The sequence below is a fragment of the Felis catus genome, chromosome D3 (genome assembly GCF_018350175.1).
Source record: "Felis catus isolate Fca126 chromosome D3, F.catus_Fca126_mat1.0, whole genome shotgun sequence".
Classification (NCBI taxonomy): Eukaryota; Metazoa; Chordata; class Mammalia; order Carnivora; family Felidae; genus Felis; species Felis catus.
The window spans coordinates 27,048,790-27,067,667 of NC_058379.1; the positions used below are offsets into that span (position 1 = coordinate 27,048,790).

General features: G+C 40.1%; 1 protein-coding gene across 1 annotated transcript in view; it reads left to right on the forward strand.

Moving 5' to 3' along the window:
* The window catches only part of LOC109496862 (ankyrin repeat domain-containing protein 26-like), a 35,379-nt gene that overhangs the window by 3,683 nt on the left and 12,818 nt on the right, over positions 1–18,878 (forward strand). Inside the window, 4 exon segments of the mRNA XM_045042080.1 lie at positions 456–614; positions 616–918; positions 920–1,414; positions 3,213–3,359. Coding sequence (XP_044898015.1) covers positions 456–614; positions 616–918; positions 920–1,414; positions 3,213–3,359 — 1,104 coding nt within the window.

Genomic DNA, 18,878 nt, shown 5'->3' on the forward strand with positions numbered 1-18,878 from the left:
TTATGCTTGTATAAAATTTGAGATTTGGAGCCAGCTTCATTTTTTTCCAGTTGGATATTCACTTAGTGTAATCTTTCTTTCTTGCTTGCTTTCTTTCCTTCTTTCTTTCTTTCTTTCTTTTTCTTTCTTTCTTTTCTTTCTTTCTTTTTCTATGTTCCTTTATTCATTAGAGAGAGAGAGAACACAAGCAGAGGAGGGGCAGGGAGAGGGAGAGCGAGAATCCTGAGCAGGCTCCTGACTGTCAGCACAGAGCCTGATGTGGGGCTTGAACCCACAGAATGTGAGATCATTCCCTGAGCCAAAATCAAGAGTCAGACACTTAACCAACTGAGCCACCCTGGCACCTCCTGTAACCTTTTCATTGTTTAAACATAGGTTATGCTTTAATTTCAAAGAAAAGCATGATAATGTCATTTTATTGAATGCGATCTGAAAATGTCCTTTGTTTTACTTAGCTTTCTGATAGTCGTGAGGAAATACAAGATCTGTTGCATAAAAACCACATGTTGCAGGATGAAATCGCCATGCTAAGACTGGAAAGAGACACCATAAAAAATCAGAACCAGAGAAAGGAAACGAAATATTGTGAAGACATTGAAAGTGTAAAGGAAAAGAAATGACAATCTTCAAAAGACCATAAAGCAGAATGAGGAAACATTATCAAAAACAATATTCCGATATAGTGGACAGCTTAATGTTCTGACTGCTGAGATTACGATGCTAAAGTCTAAACTGGAGAATGAAAAACAAAATAAAGAGAGCCTGGAAGCAGAAGTTGAATCATACCGTGCTAGACTGGCTACTGCTGTACACAATCATGATCAGAGTCAGACATCAAGAAGAGACCTAGAACTTGCTTTCCAGAGAGCAAGAGATGAAGATGGTCACTTACAGGACCAGATGAATGTTGATGTGTCTAAAACTACAAGATAAAAATGAAGTTCTTTCTCGGCAACTTTCTCAAGATGAAAGTAAATTCAACGCCCTGGAAATTGAGCTCCATCACACAAAAGATGCTCTCAGAGAAAAGACTTTAGTTTTAGAATGTGTACAAAGGGACCTAAGCCAAACACAATGCCAGAAGATGGAAATTGAACGCATGTATCAGAAGGAACAAAGTAACATGAATAAATACATTGCAAAGCAGGAATCCTTCGAGGAAAGGTTATCTCAACTACAAAGTGAAAATATGTTGCTTAGACAGCAACTAGATGCTGCTCACAACCAAGCTGACAGTGAAGAAAAGCTAGTGATTGATATGCAAGACCAGTTTCAGAATATCCCAAAATACCTTAAAGCTAAACGTGAAGAACAAGGTCTTATGCTGGGAGAAAGAAATAAGGAGTTAACCGATGAGTGTAAACATTTAAAAGAAAGAATGTATAAGTATAAAAATGAGAAAAAAAAATTAGAAGTAAGTATCCAGAAAGATAACAATTTTTCAGATTTCCAGAAAGAAAACTCAGGTAATATTTGATTATGGCTGACTTGTGAATCTAGTTGAATATTAAAAAAAAAAAGACTATAAATCAACCAAAAGCATAACTCGTATGCAGCAAATCAAAATTAGACCTGAGAGGTGTTTTGATTTGAATACAGATACTATGTCACCTATGAAACTTTAAGAGGTTAAGTTATAAACTGTTACTAGATGATAGTCTTATACTGCTATAATAATATTTTTTTAAGTTTATTTTGAGAGAGAGTCGGAGAGAGAACATGAGCTGGGGAGGGGAGGGCAGAGAGAGAGAGAGAGAATGCCAAGGAGGCTCTGCACTGCCAGCGTGGAGCCCGACACAGGACTCTCAAAGTCAGGAGCTGTGAGATTCATGACCTGAGCCGAAATCAAGAGTTGCTTGCTTAACCGAGAAAGCCACCCAGGCCCCCCCTACAATAATAATTGTAATCTTTGCCACCGCATTTTATTACTGTGGTGAGCTGGTAAATGAAAATGCTCAAAGGTAAAAAGAGTATTTTGAAACTTAGATCCAATTAATTGAGTTAACTGGACAGTCACTTCAGATTTCCCAGATGAAATGAAGTATAGGTGCTCTTTCTGGTAGTACTTTTCCTTTGGTAGCTTTTTATACATTTTAAGTTGGTATGATTTTATTTTTATTCACATAAATTTCAATTTTCAGTCTCAAATCATGTGTTCCTACAACCTCTTAATTCTTTAAAGGTATCTACTTTACACTACATCATGATTTGGGACAACTGTGGTGAGTGTCAGGAAAGCCATGTTTGAGTAATCTTCCCACTGCTGTTTATAACTTATTTTAAATATTTTTACAAATAATTTGCTCATTTCGAAGCTCAGTTACTGTCATGTGGGCATAAGTTTGTCCAGTACAAAGAGAATTGTATCTCTCTGTGATAATATGATTAAGTTGGCATTGGATCTCCATTTTCAGACCAAGGAGGGGTTGCAGGATTCTTGTTTAGCAGGAATGGAGTGAGTAGGGGAGAGAGCTGTAGGAGCTGAGGTCAGGGGAGGGGGGTGGAAGCAGGGGCCATTGGAATGACTTGACTTTACTCCGAGATAGGAGTCTATTAGAAGGATAAGAGGAGAGGATTGGATATGTGAGGAATTCTGACGGTAACTTAAGCCTGCAATAAAAAAAAGAGAGAAAACCTTTCATAATATAGAATTTACGACTGCTGTGCCCACTATGTCCCCATTTCTTTTTGAGACTTCTGTAGGTTATGAAGCTTTGCAAATTCACCAGTGGAGAATGGATAGTGAGGCTGAATTCATTATCTAAGTGACATCATCCTGACTAGGCAGGGAGATAACACCTTTTGTTCTTTAACTGAATTCAGTGAACAGGAATGTGTATGTGTTGCTAAAAGAAGGTGAATTGGGGCGCCTGGGTGGCTTGGTCACTAGGCGTCCGACTTCGGCTCAGGCCATGATTTCACGGTCCGTGATTTCGAGCCCCGCGTCGGGCTCTGTGCTGACGGCTCAGAGCCTGGAGCCTGTTTCAGATTCGGTGTCTCCCTCTCTCTCTGCCCCTCCCCTGTTCATGCACTGTCTCTCTCTGTCTCAAGAATAAATAAACGATAAAAAAAATTTAAAAAAAAAAGTAAAAGAAGGTGAATTGATGTATGTGGTGATATTTCTCAAAGTACGCATGTTTAGAGTTGTCTATTATTAACATAATTAAATAATAAGATGTTTTAGAAAATCAGTAACAGAAATGTCTTATTAGGTAGTGGTGAGAGAACTTCAACAAAAACTGGCTGATACTCTGAAGAAACAGTCTATGTCACACGCTTCCCCGGAGGTTGTATCACATCTTCGTCTGGAAGATGAGACACGGGATCTCAAGAAGAAATTAGGTCGAATCAGAAGTCAAGTATGTAGTGAATGTAACCTGTCAACAGTTAACTTATAGCTGGTTAAATAATATAAGGTGTTTCAGGATACGAACTTCCATGGACCGCTTTCTTTTGTATTTTCATTATAATTAATTGATTATGATTTTAGTATCTTTACAATACATTTATTTCGTAAACTCTGACTTTCATTCTACTATTTGCGTTATACGTTTTTTTCTTGTAATAGTTAGGAAAGTTGAGGCTTTTGTCTCCTTCCTCACAGAAATTGAGAAACTTTTTTCTTTCTTAATGTAAAACTTATTTTACAGTTGATTTATTTATTTTGAGAGAGAAAGAGCAAGAGAGAGTGTGTGCGTGCATGTTAACAGGGGAGGGGCAGAGACAGGAGAGAGGGAGAATCGCAAGCAGCCTCCATGCTGTCAGTGTAGAGCCAACGTGGGCTCAGTCTCATGAACCGTGAGATCATGACCTGAGCTGAAAGCAAGAATTGGACGCCTAACTGACGTAGCCACCCAGGTGCCCCAAGAGACTTTTGTCCCCTGCTAAACAATGTTTTTTAATGATATCTCTATTACCATGATGAGGCAAGCTGGATAAAATCAGAAGATAATGTTTAATGGAATGTTTCAGCTAATTGTCTTAGTTCTCATCTTCACTTTCGGGAAGAATCTGTATTGATTTCAGGATGACTTGTACAGAAAGATCACTTAACAAACCACTTGAACTTAGGCATTTCCTTCATTTTCTTTGCCTTTTAGACATGTTGTCAAAGCACATGATCTGAAATATTCAGATCATGTATAGTATGTACGCCCAAAAGCGAGAATTGAGAACATTATCTGTGTCCTGCCATTGGGTTTTTTTTTTTTAAGCCTTTTTGAGGTACAATACACATCCCATAAAAGTCACCCATTTGACACGCACAGTTTACTGTCTCTGTGTACGCTCGTGCAACCATCACTGCCATCAAGTAGAATGCTTTCCTGACCCTGAAAGGAAACCCTTACCCGTTGCCCCCAGCCTCAGGCAACCACCAGTCTACTACTTGGTCTCTCACTGGAGTTGCCTCTTGCGAATATTTCATATAAATGGAGTCACACAACGTGTGGTCCCTTGGGACTAGCTAGCTTCACTTAATGTTTTCTGGGTTCATCTGTGTTGGTTACAGCTTATATCAGTGCTTCATTTCTTTTTATTGTCAAACAGTACTCCATCGTGGGCTAAGGCCCTTGTTCATTCATCAGTTGATGGACCTTTGGGTTGTGTCCACTTTTTGCCTGTTAATACTGCTGCTTATGAACATTCATGTAGTTCTTGTGTGGACACCTGTTTTTAATGTCTCTGCCATCAGATTTTATCCTCCGAGTTAATTGGGTTGATTTTACCATCTCTCCGCCGTTACTCATGCTGTCTTTTTAGTTTCTGTTCCTCTTGCCTAAACCTATGTTATTCAGACTTGTCTCACAGTCTCCTTTCCTATGAACTTTCTCTGACTGTTGTAACTCCCATTAGCCTTAACTCTCTTGACACTTGTCATCTAGCTTGCGCAGAACAATATAGTTCTTTATTTGACGTTGTTTTTATTTTTTAATGACAGGTAATTTCGCCTTCCTAAGTATAAATTTAAGGGATAATAATATTTGATACATGTGGTACTTACCCTTGTATAAATTGAAAATATTTTAACTTAACAGTTTTTCCGATAAAATTAAGTGCTTTATGCCGTATCAATAAATTCTTCTTGGAAACATTGGTATAACAAAGCTTTGATTCTAAATGTATGCTAAGAAATGAAATACAAAATTGAGGGGCGCCTGGCTGTCTCCAGTCTTATCAGAGTCTGCCTTTGGCTCAGGTCATGATCTCCACGTTCTTGAGACTGAGCCCTGCATCGGACTCTCTGTTGTCAGCAGAGTCTGTGTTGGATCCGTTTTGTTCCTCACGTTCTGCGTCACTCAGACTCGTGCTCTCTATCAAAAAATAAATGTTAAAAAAATGTGTGTATGTCTATACACACACACACACACACACACACTTATATAAATAAAACTATTAATGAAAGCACTTAATCAAATAGAGGAGAAATGTTCAATCAAATGTTTGGTTTTTTTTTTTTCCCCTCTCACTATGAAAAAGCTCTCTAAATTTGTCTTTCTTCCTTACACAGCCAGAACTGGGATTTACAGATTTATAACACTTTACCAACTGCAAAGATCTGGGGACAGCTTTTCTGATATGCTTTTACCACAAAGCCTTAATCTCTTCATCAGAGTACATGTTAAAGCAGCCTAACGTAAACAGTATGGACGTGAAATGATTGAGGAACTTTAGTTTAGCAAGACTCGATTATTTCCATGTCAGTGGCTTTCCCTTGCCTCTGATGGTCATGTAAAGGATCTACTACTCAGTCAAGGAGGTGCTCTTTGTACCTTGGTCTGTGAGCATTGTCCACTGAGTGGTATAGAGAGGAAGTAAGTTAAAAGGATTATAAATGGAAAAAGTCCTGTTGGCTAGTGGCATTGGCGAAAGTTGTGTGAAGTACTGAGGAGAGATTCTGGGCCTCATGCTCCCCATTTGCTGCCACATGTGGTGGAATGAAGAATAACTTCAGTATAATTTGTATAGGGGAACACTTGTATTGGCAGGCCACCTGCCTAAACTATCACATTGTATTGGAACGCAAAATACAGCAACAGTAATCATGCTAAATGCAGACGCTTAGAGCTATGTGCCACGTACCCTTCTAAGTTGTTCATCTCTTATTTCCTAATTTAATCTTCCCAACATCCCAGTGGGGTAGATACTATTATTATTTATTTTGAGATCACTTTTTTAAGGACCTTTATTTTGAGAGAGAGAGAGAGAGAGAGAGAGAGAGAGAGAGAGATTGTGGGGAAGGGCATGTAGGGAGAGAGAGCAAAGGGGAGAGAGAGAGAGAAAGAGAGAGAGAGAGAGAATCCCAAGCAAGCTCCTCGCTGTCCATGCAGAGCTCGATGTGGGGCTCAATTACATGACCCTGAGATCATGTCCTGAGCTGACATCAAGAGCCAGACACTGAACCGACTGAGCCACTCAGGTGTCCCAGTAGGTGCTATTATTACCTTCATTTTACAGATGCAGAGACTGAGACATGGAAGTTTTAGGTAGTGTGCTCAAGGTCATACAGCTCATAACGAGCAGAACTGGGAATTCAGACCCAGGCATTCTGGCCCCTACTAGGATATTGCTTCTCAAATTCTTCCATGAAATATCTTGTTGTCACTGAAAACAGCATGTTCAGTTTTATAATCATGAGAATAGCAACGTCATTCGCCTATGTGAATATGTAAAATCATAGTTGATGTGGTGCTTGGAATATGAAAATAGAAATGTTTACCATAAGGTAAATTCCTATATTTCCTCCATTTGACCAATAGATACATGTGTACGTTTATCTGATCATATATAATTTAAAAACATTAACAATGTTATGTTTTGTAGGAGATTAAGCTATTCTGTCAGAGTATAGAAACATTTCGTTTTGTCGGCCATAGTCTCTGTTGTAGCAGCTCAACTCTCCTGTTATGACCTCAAAGTAGCCATCAATCAGCATGTAGAGGAGAGTGTGGCTGGCTCCAAAAAGATTTTAGTTACAGGGGCACTCGGGCGGCTTAGTTGTTTGAGCGTCCTGACTCTTAATTTCCACTCAGGTCATGATCCCAAACCCCACACCATGAGACCGGTCATGAGACCGGTCATGAGACCGAGCCCCACATCAGGCTTCACCCTGAGCTTGCAGCCTGCTTACCATTTTCTCTGTCTCTCCCTCTGCCTCTCTTCCCCACTTCTGCATGCTCTCTCTCTGTCTCTCTCTCAAGTCAAGTCAAAAAAAACAAAACAAAACAAAACAAAACAAAAACGTTTAGTTACAGAAAAGGGTGATGGTGTTCTACTAGATTTTCAGTAGTTAAATTTTTTTTTCTTTTTATTTCTTTTTTTTTTTTCAACGTTTTTATTTATTTTTGGGACAGAGAGAGACAGAGCATGAACGGGGGAGGGGCAGAGAGAGAGGGAGACACAGAATCGGAAACAGGCTCCAGGCTCCGAGCTGTCAGCACAGAGCCCGATGTGGGGCTCGAACCCACGAACAGTGAGATCATGACCTGAGCCCAAGTCAGAAGCTTAACTGACTGAGCCACCCAGGCACCCCGAACATGTCCCTTTGAACGTGATTATTATCCATTTCTATGTCGTCTTTAAAGAACTAATCCATTCTTTTGCCCGTTTTTATATTGGATTGTCTTTTCATTATTGGAAGAGTTACTTAAATAGCCTACATACAAATCCCTTAGCAGACATGGGATTTTGAGGTATTTTCTCCTATTTAGTCACTTGCCTTTTCACGTTCTTGATGGTGATATTTGAAGCATAGAAGTTTTTAATTTTGATGAAGTAAACTTAATGTGCTTTTGTCTATTGGTGTCGTGTCTAACAAATCATTGCCAAATCCAGTCACAAACATATACACGTCAGCTTTTGTCTAAGAGGTTTATCATTTAGCTCTTAGATTTTAAGTGAATTTTGTATATATGCTATGGGGTAGAGGTCTGATTTTATTACTTTGCATGTGGCTATCCATTTGTCCCAGTACCGTTTGTTACAAGGACTATTCTCATTCCATTTAATTGTCTGGCACCCTTGTGGAAAATCAGTTCACTATAATGTGAGAGTTTATTTTTAGATTCTCAATGTTAATACATTGATCTATATGTCTGTCCTTATGCCAGTACCGTATCAAATTTTATGAAAACTTTTTCCTAGTTATCTTGCAAATTACCAGTCACTTATGTAATAATAAAAAGTCAATGTAGTAGAACTTAACTTTGCTCCTATAGAGATTTTTGCTTCCTGAAGGACCTTTCGCCAGCCTATGCCTTGCTGACCCCATGACTCGATGTGAAGTCAGGCTCAAAAAGATAAAATGGTCTTTCTTTAGTGTGTTCAGACTTTATTTATTTATTTATTTATATTTTTATTTTATTTATTTTATTTTTTTTAGAGCATACACAAGCAGGATGTGTGTGTGTGTGTGTGTGTGTGTGTGTGAGAGAGAGAGAGAGAGAGAGAGAGAGAGAGAGGAGAGAGAGAATTTTTAGCAGGCTTCACACTTAGTGTGGAGGCTGACAGGGGTCTTGATCCCATGACCCTGGGATCATGACCTGAGAGGTTGAGGCTCAACTGACTGAGCCACCCATGTTCCCCGCCTGTGCAAACTTTTAGTCTCTCAGTCAGTGCTGCCCACTTTCACTGCCATCAAATCTTGGCCATAGGATGTCTTGACTCAGTCTACCGTTTACTTCATTATATTTTATTCTCTCATTATAACGCATAGACTCACCCATACTTTTCACCATCTAGGAAGGAAAAGATTAACTCTGGGGTATTCCTCTTTCCTGTTAAGCAATCTTGCCAATCCATCATCTTGCAATTCACAATGAGATCCTCTTCTGACCTGGTTCTTGTGTGTAACACTGGTGTTAATCCTGTTCTTGGCACAGATCCTACATTCTTGGAAAACACAGTAGCCTGTATCGCTTTCTTTCACTTAAATAGAAAGATATGCATAGCTATGCGTTATAGCTCAGCGTATAATGAATGGAATAAACATTACATCATTCAAATAATACAGCTGTACAAAGTGAGGTAGTATTAAGTTGATTTATCAGAGACAAGTAGTAGATTGGTAATTTGAATGACAAAAATTTTTTGAAGCCAACTTGTACGATATGGAGAAGCATTGTGGGACAACACAAAGACGAAATGGTCTTACCTCCCCCCACAAACAAGGTTGGAGTAAGGTAAAGGAGAATGTGCAGTTAATTGAAGTCGTGCTAAAGGACAGTACATTTGTTGTGCTACTGAGAAGATGAACAATGATTTCATAACATTCTCTTTATTTCCTCACTGAGGGAAGGAGAATGAAGATTGAGTATTCAATGGATTAAAAAATACTCAAAGCTGCGTATTTCCTTTACTTGAAATCAGATCAAAGGCCCAATTTTGGTTATCAGATTGACTCTTTCTGGTTTTTCAACTTTTGTGCTTCAAATCATATGTCTTTGTGCTTCTACCTTAACTTGAGGGGAGATTCTAAAGAGGCATTCCTGCCTACTTGTAAGAATTGTTGTAATTGAAGGGAATCTTAGGAAACTCTCTTAGACACAGGAAGATGGCAGAGGAGTAGGAGGACTCTAGGCTTGCCTCATCCCACGAATACAACTAGATAACAATCAGCTCACCCTGAATACCCCAGAAATCGACCTGAAGACTGACAGAACAAACTCCACAACAAAAGGGAGAGAAGAGGCCACATCAAAGAAGGTCCTTGATGCAGAAATGTCGTCTAGAAGAGAAACAGATCCTGGCTGCTGCAGAGGGGAGGGAGTCGAGGTTGTGGATAAGGGTGAGAGAGAGGAACGCACAGGGGAACGCACAAAGAGAACATTTCCCCATACCCACTGGCTTGGAAAACAAGAGGGGCTGCATTGCGTGAGTTCTTGCAACCAGTAGTGCTTAAAGTCTGGAGTTTTAAAGGGCATCCGGTTTAGCTGGGTTGCAGCCCTGAGGTACTGCACTGCTCTTGGACAGAGGGCAGGCAAACAACGTGGGAGCATACAGCATGGATACAGTGATCTGAAGAGTGCCTGGGGCACACAGTAGGGAGATTATTTGCTCGTCTCAGAGCACGTCCCTCAGAGGCAAAGTTCAGAGAGACCTGTGTGTAGGAACAAAGCCACTGGCTGCCACCATCTCCTTCTCCTGCCCCTCACCACAAACATAAAGCCACCTGCAGGAAGCAGTGGCTACCTAACTTGCTTACACCAAGCACCACCGCCTTACACTCTGGTGGAACTACCCTTCTCAATCACTCTTGCTTGAGTTCCAGCACAGCAGATCCCTCCCCCAGAAGACCAGGACAAACGCCTGCCCACACCACATCTCCCAACCAGAGAGTTTCCTAGTTAAAACTCGCTACATTCAGGCCAGGGATCAAACACACACCAGACCCGGCAAGGAGAGCCTCTGCAGACGACTGGCCTGAAGGATAGCATGGCCAGAACACAACAGCAGGACACATGCAGCACACACTGGTGACACTCCCTGAAGTGCTAGACCCTAGGCATTACATGACGTCTTTTTCCTACGTCCATTACTTTGGGAGCAGGTGACATAGTTAACTGGCTTCTCTAACACACAGAAGCTGGCAGATACCTAGACAAAGTGAAAACACAGAGGCATTTATCCCAAATGAAAGAACAGGATAGGGCCATGGCCAGAGACCGAAATGGGACAGATGTAAATCACACGCCTAATGGAGAATTTAAAACCATGATCATAAGGATATTCAGTGGACTTGAGAAAAGAATGGAAGACATCAGTGAGACCCTTACCACAGACATAAAAGAGTTCAAGGATCAGAGATGAAGAGTGCAGTAAAATGAACAGCAAGCTGGAAGAAGCAGAGGAACAAATTAATGACCTAGAAGACAAAGTAATGATAAACAATGAAGCTGAAGAAGACAAAGAAGAATTCTCCAATGCAAGAATAGACTTAAGGAACTCGGTGACTCCGTCAAATGTAAAAACATTCATATGATAGGAGTCCCAGAAGAAGAAGACAGAGAGAAGGGGACAGATAATTGATTTGAAGACACAATAACTGAAAAATTCCCTAATGTGGAGAAGAAAACAGACATCGAGATCCAGGAGACACAGAGAACTTCCATCAAAATCAACACCCAAGACATGTTGTAATTAAATTTGCAAAATATACTGCTAACAACTTTTTTTTTAGTGTTTTGTTCTTTTGTTTTGTTTTGTTTTGTTTTTGCTTTTGATTTTTCTGTGACAGAATGCCGACACAAGCAGGGGAGGGGCAGAGAAAGAGAGAGAGAGAGAGAGAGAGAGAGAGAGAGAGAGGATCCCAAGCACTCTGTGCTGTCAGTGCAGAGCCCACTGGGGGCTTGAACCCACGAACTGCGAAGTCACGACTAGAGCTAAGATCAAGTCATGCTTAACCGACTGAGCCACGCAGGCGCCCCACTGCTACAAATCTTAAAAGCAGCAAAACACGTCATTAACTTCCAAGGAGAAACCCACAAGGCTAGCAGGAGATTTTTCAACAGAAACTTTGCAAGGCATAAGGAAAAGGCATGATATATTCAAAGTGCTGGATGAGAAAAATCTGCAGCCAAATATACTCTATCCAGTAAGGCTATCATTCATAATAGAAGGAGAGAGAAAGAATTTCTCAGACAAACAATAATGGAAGGAGTTTGTGACCACTAAATCAGCCTGTAAGAAATATTATCGGGGACTCTGAGTGGAAAGGAGAGATCAGAAGTGACAGTATAAAGGCAGAAAATGTAAAAGCAGTAAGCATGTATATTTCTGTAAAAAAAAAAATCAGTCAAGGAATGCCCCAAAACAGGATATACAATAAAATAGTTTATCTAAACCATGGGGAGGAGAAAAAAAAATGAGTTCTAACTTCATTGACCATCAACTTAATACAGACTGCTACACGCAGAGCAGGTGATATACAAATTAATGCTTATCATATACCAAAACCCACTAATAAACATGTAAAGAATAAAGAGAAAGAAATCCAAATATATCATTAAAGCAAATTAGAAAGACATCAAGGCGAGAAACACAATAAAGGATTTGAGAAAATCTCCAGAAACAACCGCAAAACAAGTAGTAAAATGACAATAAATACATACCTGTCAATAATTACTTTGTATATAAATGGAATAAACACTCCAACCAAAAGACCTAGGGTGACAGGATGGATCAAAAAACACGACCCATATGTATGCTGCCTATAAAAGCCTCATTTTAGACATAAAGACACCTGCACATTAAAAGTGAGGGGATGCTTGCACTGTTGGTGGTAATGCAACCTGGTGCAGCCGCTCTGGGAAACAGTGTGGAGGTTCCTCAAAACAATTGAAAATAGAACTACCCTATGACCCCTCAATAGCACTACTGGCGATTTATGCAAAGGATACAGGAGTGCTGATTCATAGGGGCACATGTACTCCAATGTCTATAGCAGTGCTTTCAACAATAGCCAAATTGTGGAAAGAGCCTAAAAGCCCATCAACTGATGAATGGATAAAGAGATGTGGTTTACATATACACTGGAATACTACCTGGCAAGGAGAAAGAGTGAAATCGTGCTATCTGTTGCAATGTGGATGGAACTGGAAGATAATATGCTACATGAAATAAGTCACAGAAAGACAGATATATGTTGTCGCTCATATGTGGAATTTGAGAAACTTAACAGAAGACCGTGGGGGAAGGGAAGGGGAAAAATAGTTACAAACAGAGAAGGAGACGGGAAAACCATAGGAGACTCTTGAATGCAGAGAACAAATAGAGGGTTGATGGGGGGGGGGGGCGGTGGCTGAGAAAGGAAAGTGGGTGGTGGGCATTGAGGAGGGCACTTGTTGGGATGAGCCCTGGGTGTTGTCTATAAGTGATGAACCACAGGAATCTACCCCCAAAACGAAGAGCACACTGTACACGCTGTATGTTAGCCAAGTTGACAATAAATTCTATTAAAAAAAAATGAAAACGAGGGGATGGAGAAAAAATTTATCACGTTAAAAGAAAATGTAGCGATACTTTTGTTAGACAAAAAGAGTCCTTAAAACAAACACTGTGGGGCACCTGGGTGCCTCAGTCATTTGAGCGACCGACTAGGTCTTGGCTCAGGTCATGATCTTATGGCTGGTGGCTTTGAGCCCCATGTTGGGCTCCAGGCTGACAGCATGGAGGCTGCTTGAAATTTTCTCACCCCCTTTCTATGTCCCTCCCCTACTCTGTCTCTCTCAAAATAAATAAACTTAACCAAAAACAAAGACTGTAGCAAGAGCCAAAGAATGCTACTATATCATAATAAAGGGTACAATGCAATAGGAAGATCTAACGATTGCAAATATTTATGCACCCACCACGAGAGCACTCAAGTACATAAAACAATAACCAACATAAAAGAACTAATTGATAATAACACAGTAATAGGGCAATTTAACACCCCATTTACATCAATAGATCTTAATTTAAAAAATCACCAAAAAAATACATCTTAACAGAAAATCACCAAAGAAACAGTGGCTTTGAGCCATACAGAGAAAGACAGTTACAATATGTGTTCACTCGTATGTGGATCCTGAGGAACTTAACAGGAACCCATGGGGGAGGGGAAGGAAAAAAAAAAGAGGTTAGAGTGGGAGAGAGCCAAAGCATAAGACACTCTTAAAAACTGAGAACAAACTGAGGGCTGATGGGGGGTGGGAGGGAGCGGAGGGTGGGTGATGGGTATTGAGGAGGGCACCTGTTGGGATGGGCACTGGGTGTTGTATGGAAACCAATGTGACAATAAATTTCATATATTAAAAAAAAGAAAAAAAAGAAACAATGGCTTTGAATGGCAGAGCGGACCAGATTGGACTTAAGAGATGTTTTCAGAACGTTCCATCCTAAAACAGAATACACGTTGTTTTCAAGTGTACATGGAATATTCTCAAGAATGGATCACAAACAAAAAACAGGCCTTAGTTATTAAAAAACAATACATGCAGGTTAAATAACGTGCTACTACACTGGAATGGGTTAAGCAGGAAATACAAGAAGAAATTTTAAAAAATACATGTATACAAATGGAAATGAGAAAACAATGGTCTGAAACCTTTGAGATGCTGCAAAAGTAGTCCTAAGAGGGAAGTACAAAGCAATATAAGCCTACTTCAAGAAGCAAGAAAAGTTTCAAACAACCTAACTTTACCCCTAAAGGAGCTAGAAAAAGAACAACAAATGAAGCCTGAAGCCAGCAGAAGAAAGCAAGTAATAATGATCAGAGCAGGGGGCCCTTGGGTGGCTTCACTGGTTAAGTGTCTGACTCGATTTTGGCTCAGGTCATGATCTCACAGTAGTGAGATCGAGCCCCGTGTTAGGCTCTGTGCTGGCAGCATGGAACCTGTCTGGGAGTCTCTCTCTCCCTCCCTCTCTCTCTCTCTCTCTCTCTGCCCATCCTCCACTCATGTGTGGTCTCTCTCAACATAAAATTAAAAAAAGAGATTAAAGCAGAAATGAATGATAGACAAACAAAAAACAGATAAAACTAGAACAGATCAATGAAACCTCGAGCTGGTTCTTTGTAAAAATTAATAAAACTGATAAGGCGTTAGCCAGAGTAATCAACAAGAAAATAGAAAAGACCGAAAATAAATAAAACCACAAATGTGAGAGTAGAAATAAGAACCAACACCACAGAGATACAAACATTTATGAGAGAATATTATGAAAAAATGTATGCCAACAAATTGGACAACTTAGAAGTTGGACAACTAGAAGAATAAATTCCTAGAAACGTATAACTTACCAAACTAAAACAAGAAGAAATAGAAAATTTGAAAAAAAAATCAATAACCAGCAAGGAAACTGAATCAGGAATCAAAAAACTCTCAAGAAACACAAGTCTAGGAGCAGATGACTTCAGATGTAAATGTTAACATGTAAAGAAGAGCTAATACCAAAGAAAGAAAGAAAGAAAGAAAGAAAGAAAGAAAGAAAAGAAAAGAAAAGCAAAGAAAAGAAAAGAAAAAAGAAAAGAAAAAGTTTAACCTGTCCTTTTCAAATTGTTCCAGAAAAACATAAAAGGAAGGGAAATTTCCAAATTCATTCTATGCCAGCTTTACCCTGATACCAAAACCAGATAAAGACACCACAAAGAGAATTACAGGCCAGCATCTCTGATGAACATGCAAAATTCTTCAAGAAAATAAGCAAACTGAATCCAACAATACATTACAAAATCATTCACCAGGAGCAGGGGCAGCTGGGTGGCTTCGTCAGGTAAGCAGCCAACTTCAGCTCAGGTTACGATCTCAAGGTCCTTCGGTTTGAGCCCAGTTTCAGGCTCTGTTGACAGCTTGGACCCTGGAGCCTATTTCAGATTCTGTGTTTCCCTCTCTCTCTGTCCCTCCCTTGCTTGTGCTCTTTCTCAAAAATCAATAAACATTAAAAAAAATCGTTCACTATAACCAAATGGGATTTATCCCTGGTGTGCAGGGGTGGTTCAATATTTGCAAATCAATGAATGTGCTACCTCATATTAATTTTCAAAAAAGCATAAAATCATATCATTGCAATAGATGCAGAAAAAGAATTTGACAAACTATAACAAACTATAACATCCATTCATGATGGATGTTTTTTTTAATTTTATTTATTTATTTTTATTTTATTTTTTTCAATACATGAAATTTATTGTCAAAATGGTTTCCATACAACACCCAGTGCTCATCCCAAAAGGTGCCCTCCCCAATACCCATCACCCACCCTCCCCTTCCTCCCACCCCCCATCAACCCTCAGTTTGTTCTCAGTTTTTAAGAGTCTCTCATGTTTGGCTCTCTCCCAGTCTAACGTCTTTTTTTTTTTTTTTTTTCCTTTCCCTCCCCCATGGGTTTCTGTCAAGTTTCTCAGGATCCACATACGAGTGAACACATATGGTATCTGTCTTTCTCTGTATGGCTTATTTCACTTAGCATCACACTCTCCAGTTCCATCCACGTTGCCACAAAGGGCCATATTTCGTTCTTTCTCATGGCCCTGTAGTACTCCATTGTGTATATAAACCACAATTTCTTTATCCATTCATCAGTTGATGGACATTTAGGCTCTTCCCATAATTTGGCTATTGTTGAGAGTGCTGCTATGAACATTGGGGTACAAGTGCCCCTATGCATCAGTACTCCTGTATCCCTTGGGTAAATTCCTAGCAGTGCTATTGCTGGGTCATAGGGTAGGTCTATTTTTAATTTTCTGAGGAACCTCCACACTGTTTTCCAGAGTGGCTGCACCAATTTGCATTCCCACCAACAGTGCAAGAGGCTTCCCGTTTCTCCACATCCTCTCCAGCATCTATAGTCTCCTGATTTGTTCATTTTGGCCACTCTGACTGGCGTGAGGTGATATCTGAGTGTGGTTTTGATTTGTATTTCCCTGATAAGGAGCGACGTTGACCACCTTTTCATGTGCCTGTTGGCCATCCGGATGTCTTCTTGAGAGAAGTGTCTATTCATGTTTTCTGCCCATTTCTTCACTGGGTTATTTGTGTTTCGGGTGTGGAGTTTGGTGAGCTCTTTATAGATTTTGGATACTAGCCCTTTGTCCGATATGTCATTTGCGAATATCTTTTCCCATTCTGCTGGTTGCCTTTTCATTTTGTTGGTTGTTTCCTTTGCTGTGCAGAAGCTTTTTATCTTCATAAGGTCCCAGTAATTCATTTTTGCTTTTAATTCCCTTGCCTTTGGGGATGTGTCGAGTAAGAGATTGCTACGGCTGAGGTCAGAGAGGTCTTTTCCTGCTTTCTCCTCTAGGGTTTGGATGGTTTCCTGTCTCACATTCAGGTCCTTTATCCATTTTGAGTTTACTTTTGTGAATGGTGTGAGAAAGTGGTCTAGTTTCAACCTTCTGCGTGTTGCTGTCCAGTTCTCCCAGCACCATTTGTTAAAGAGGCTGTCTTTTTTCCATTGGATGTTCTTTCCTGCTTTGTCAAAGATGAGTTGGCCATACGTTTGTGGGTCTAGTTCTGGGGTTTCTATTCTATTCCATTGGTCTATGTGTCTGTTTTTGTGCCAATACCATGCTGTCTTGATGATGACAGCTTTGTAGTAGAGGCTAAAGTCTGGGATTGTGATGCCTCCTGCTTTGGTCTTCTTCTTCAAAATTCCTTTGGCTATTCGGGGCCTTTTGTGGTTCCATATGAATTTTAGGATTGCTTGTTCTAGTTTCGAGAAGAATGCTGGTGCGATTTTGATTGGGATTGCATTGAATGTGTAGATAGCTTTGGGTAGTATTGACATTTTGTCAATATTTCCTCTTCCAATCCATGAGCAGGAAGGTCTTTCCATCTCTTTATATCTTCTTCAATTACCTTCATAAGCTTTCTATAGTTTTCAGCATACAGATCTTTTACATCTTTGGTTAGATTTATCCCTAGGTATTTTATGCCTCTTGGCGCAATGGTGAATGGCATCAGTTTCTTTATTTGTCTTTCTGTTGCTTCATTGTTAGTGTATAAGAATGCAACTGATTTCTGTACATTGATTTTGTATCCTGCAACTTTGCTAAATTCATGTATCAGTTCTAGCAGACTTTTGGTGGAGTCTATCGGATTTTCCATGTATAGTATCATGTCATCTGCAAAAAGTGAAAGCTTGACTTCATCTTTGCCAGTTTTGATGCCTTTGATTTCCTTTTGTTGTCCGATTGCTGATGCTAGAACTTCCAACACTATGTGAAACAACAGCGGTGAGAGTGGGCATCCCTGTCGTGTTCCTGATCTCAGGGAAAAAGCTCTCAGTTTGGGCGCCTGGGTGGCGCAGTCGGTTAAGCGTCCGACTTCAGCCAGGTCACGATCTCGCGGTAGTTCGAGTCGGGCTCTCTGATGGCTCAGAGCCTGGAGCCTGTGATTCTGTGTCTGTCCTCGTTCATGCTCTGTCTCTAAATAAACGTTGAAAAAGCTCTCAGTTTTTCCGCATTGAGGATGATGTTAGCTGTGGGCTTGTCATAAATGGCTTTTATGATCTTTAAGTATGTTCCTGCTATCCCGACTTTCTCAAGGGTTTTTATTAAGAAAGGGTGCTGAATTTTGTCAAAGGCCTTTTCTGCATCGATTGGCAAGATCATATGGTCATGATGGATGTTTTGAAGAGCAGCACACCTCAACAAAGTAGGCTTAGAGGAACCATACCTCGACAGAATAAAGGCCATATATGGAAAATGAACAGCTAATATGATCCTAACTGGGGAAAAACTGAGAGAAAAACTTCTTAGATCTTGCTTCTAGTTATCTGCTTCTTCTCATTAGCACTGTTGGTTGTTAATAAATTAATCTTAACATTTATTACATCCTACTTTAATGGAGACCAACTTCTCCTATACAAGTTTATGTGTCATCTCTTTTTTTTTTCACCCACTGTTCCATTTATCATTTTTGGTTCTTTCTTAACGAACTCCCCAAAGGTTAGATTTCTTTTGTTCACAAATGTGTTAGGAAAAGCGTGGCCAGGACAGCTAGTGTCTGCCCCGCTCAGCTTCAGGTGGGGCAACTGAAAGGTTTGGGGCTGGATCCATTTGAAGACTTGTTCACTAACGTCTGGTTGTTGATGCTGGCTGTTGCCTGGGACTTCAGTTCAGGAGGCAGCAGAAACACTTAAACTGACACACCTAGACCCTCTTTGTGGCCTAGACTTCCTCACTAGATGGGGAGCTCGATTCCAAGTAAGCAGCCTGAGATACAGAGCAAGGCAGAATCTGTATCGCCTTTTGTCACCTAGGCTTGGAATACACACAGCATCATAGTCACATATTCTGTTCATTAGGAGCAAGCCACTAAGGTTGTTCCATGGTCTTTTTTTTTTTATGGAATTAATATTTGAAACCTATGGACACCCTTAAAAAGCAGTATAATTTACCC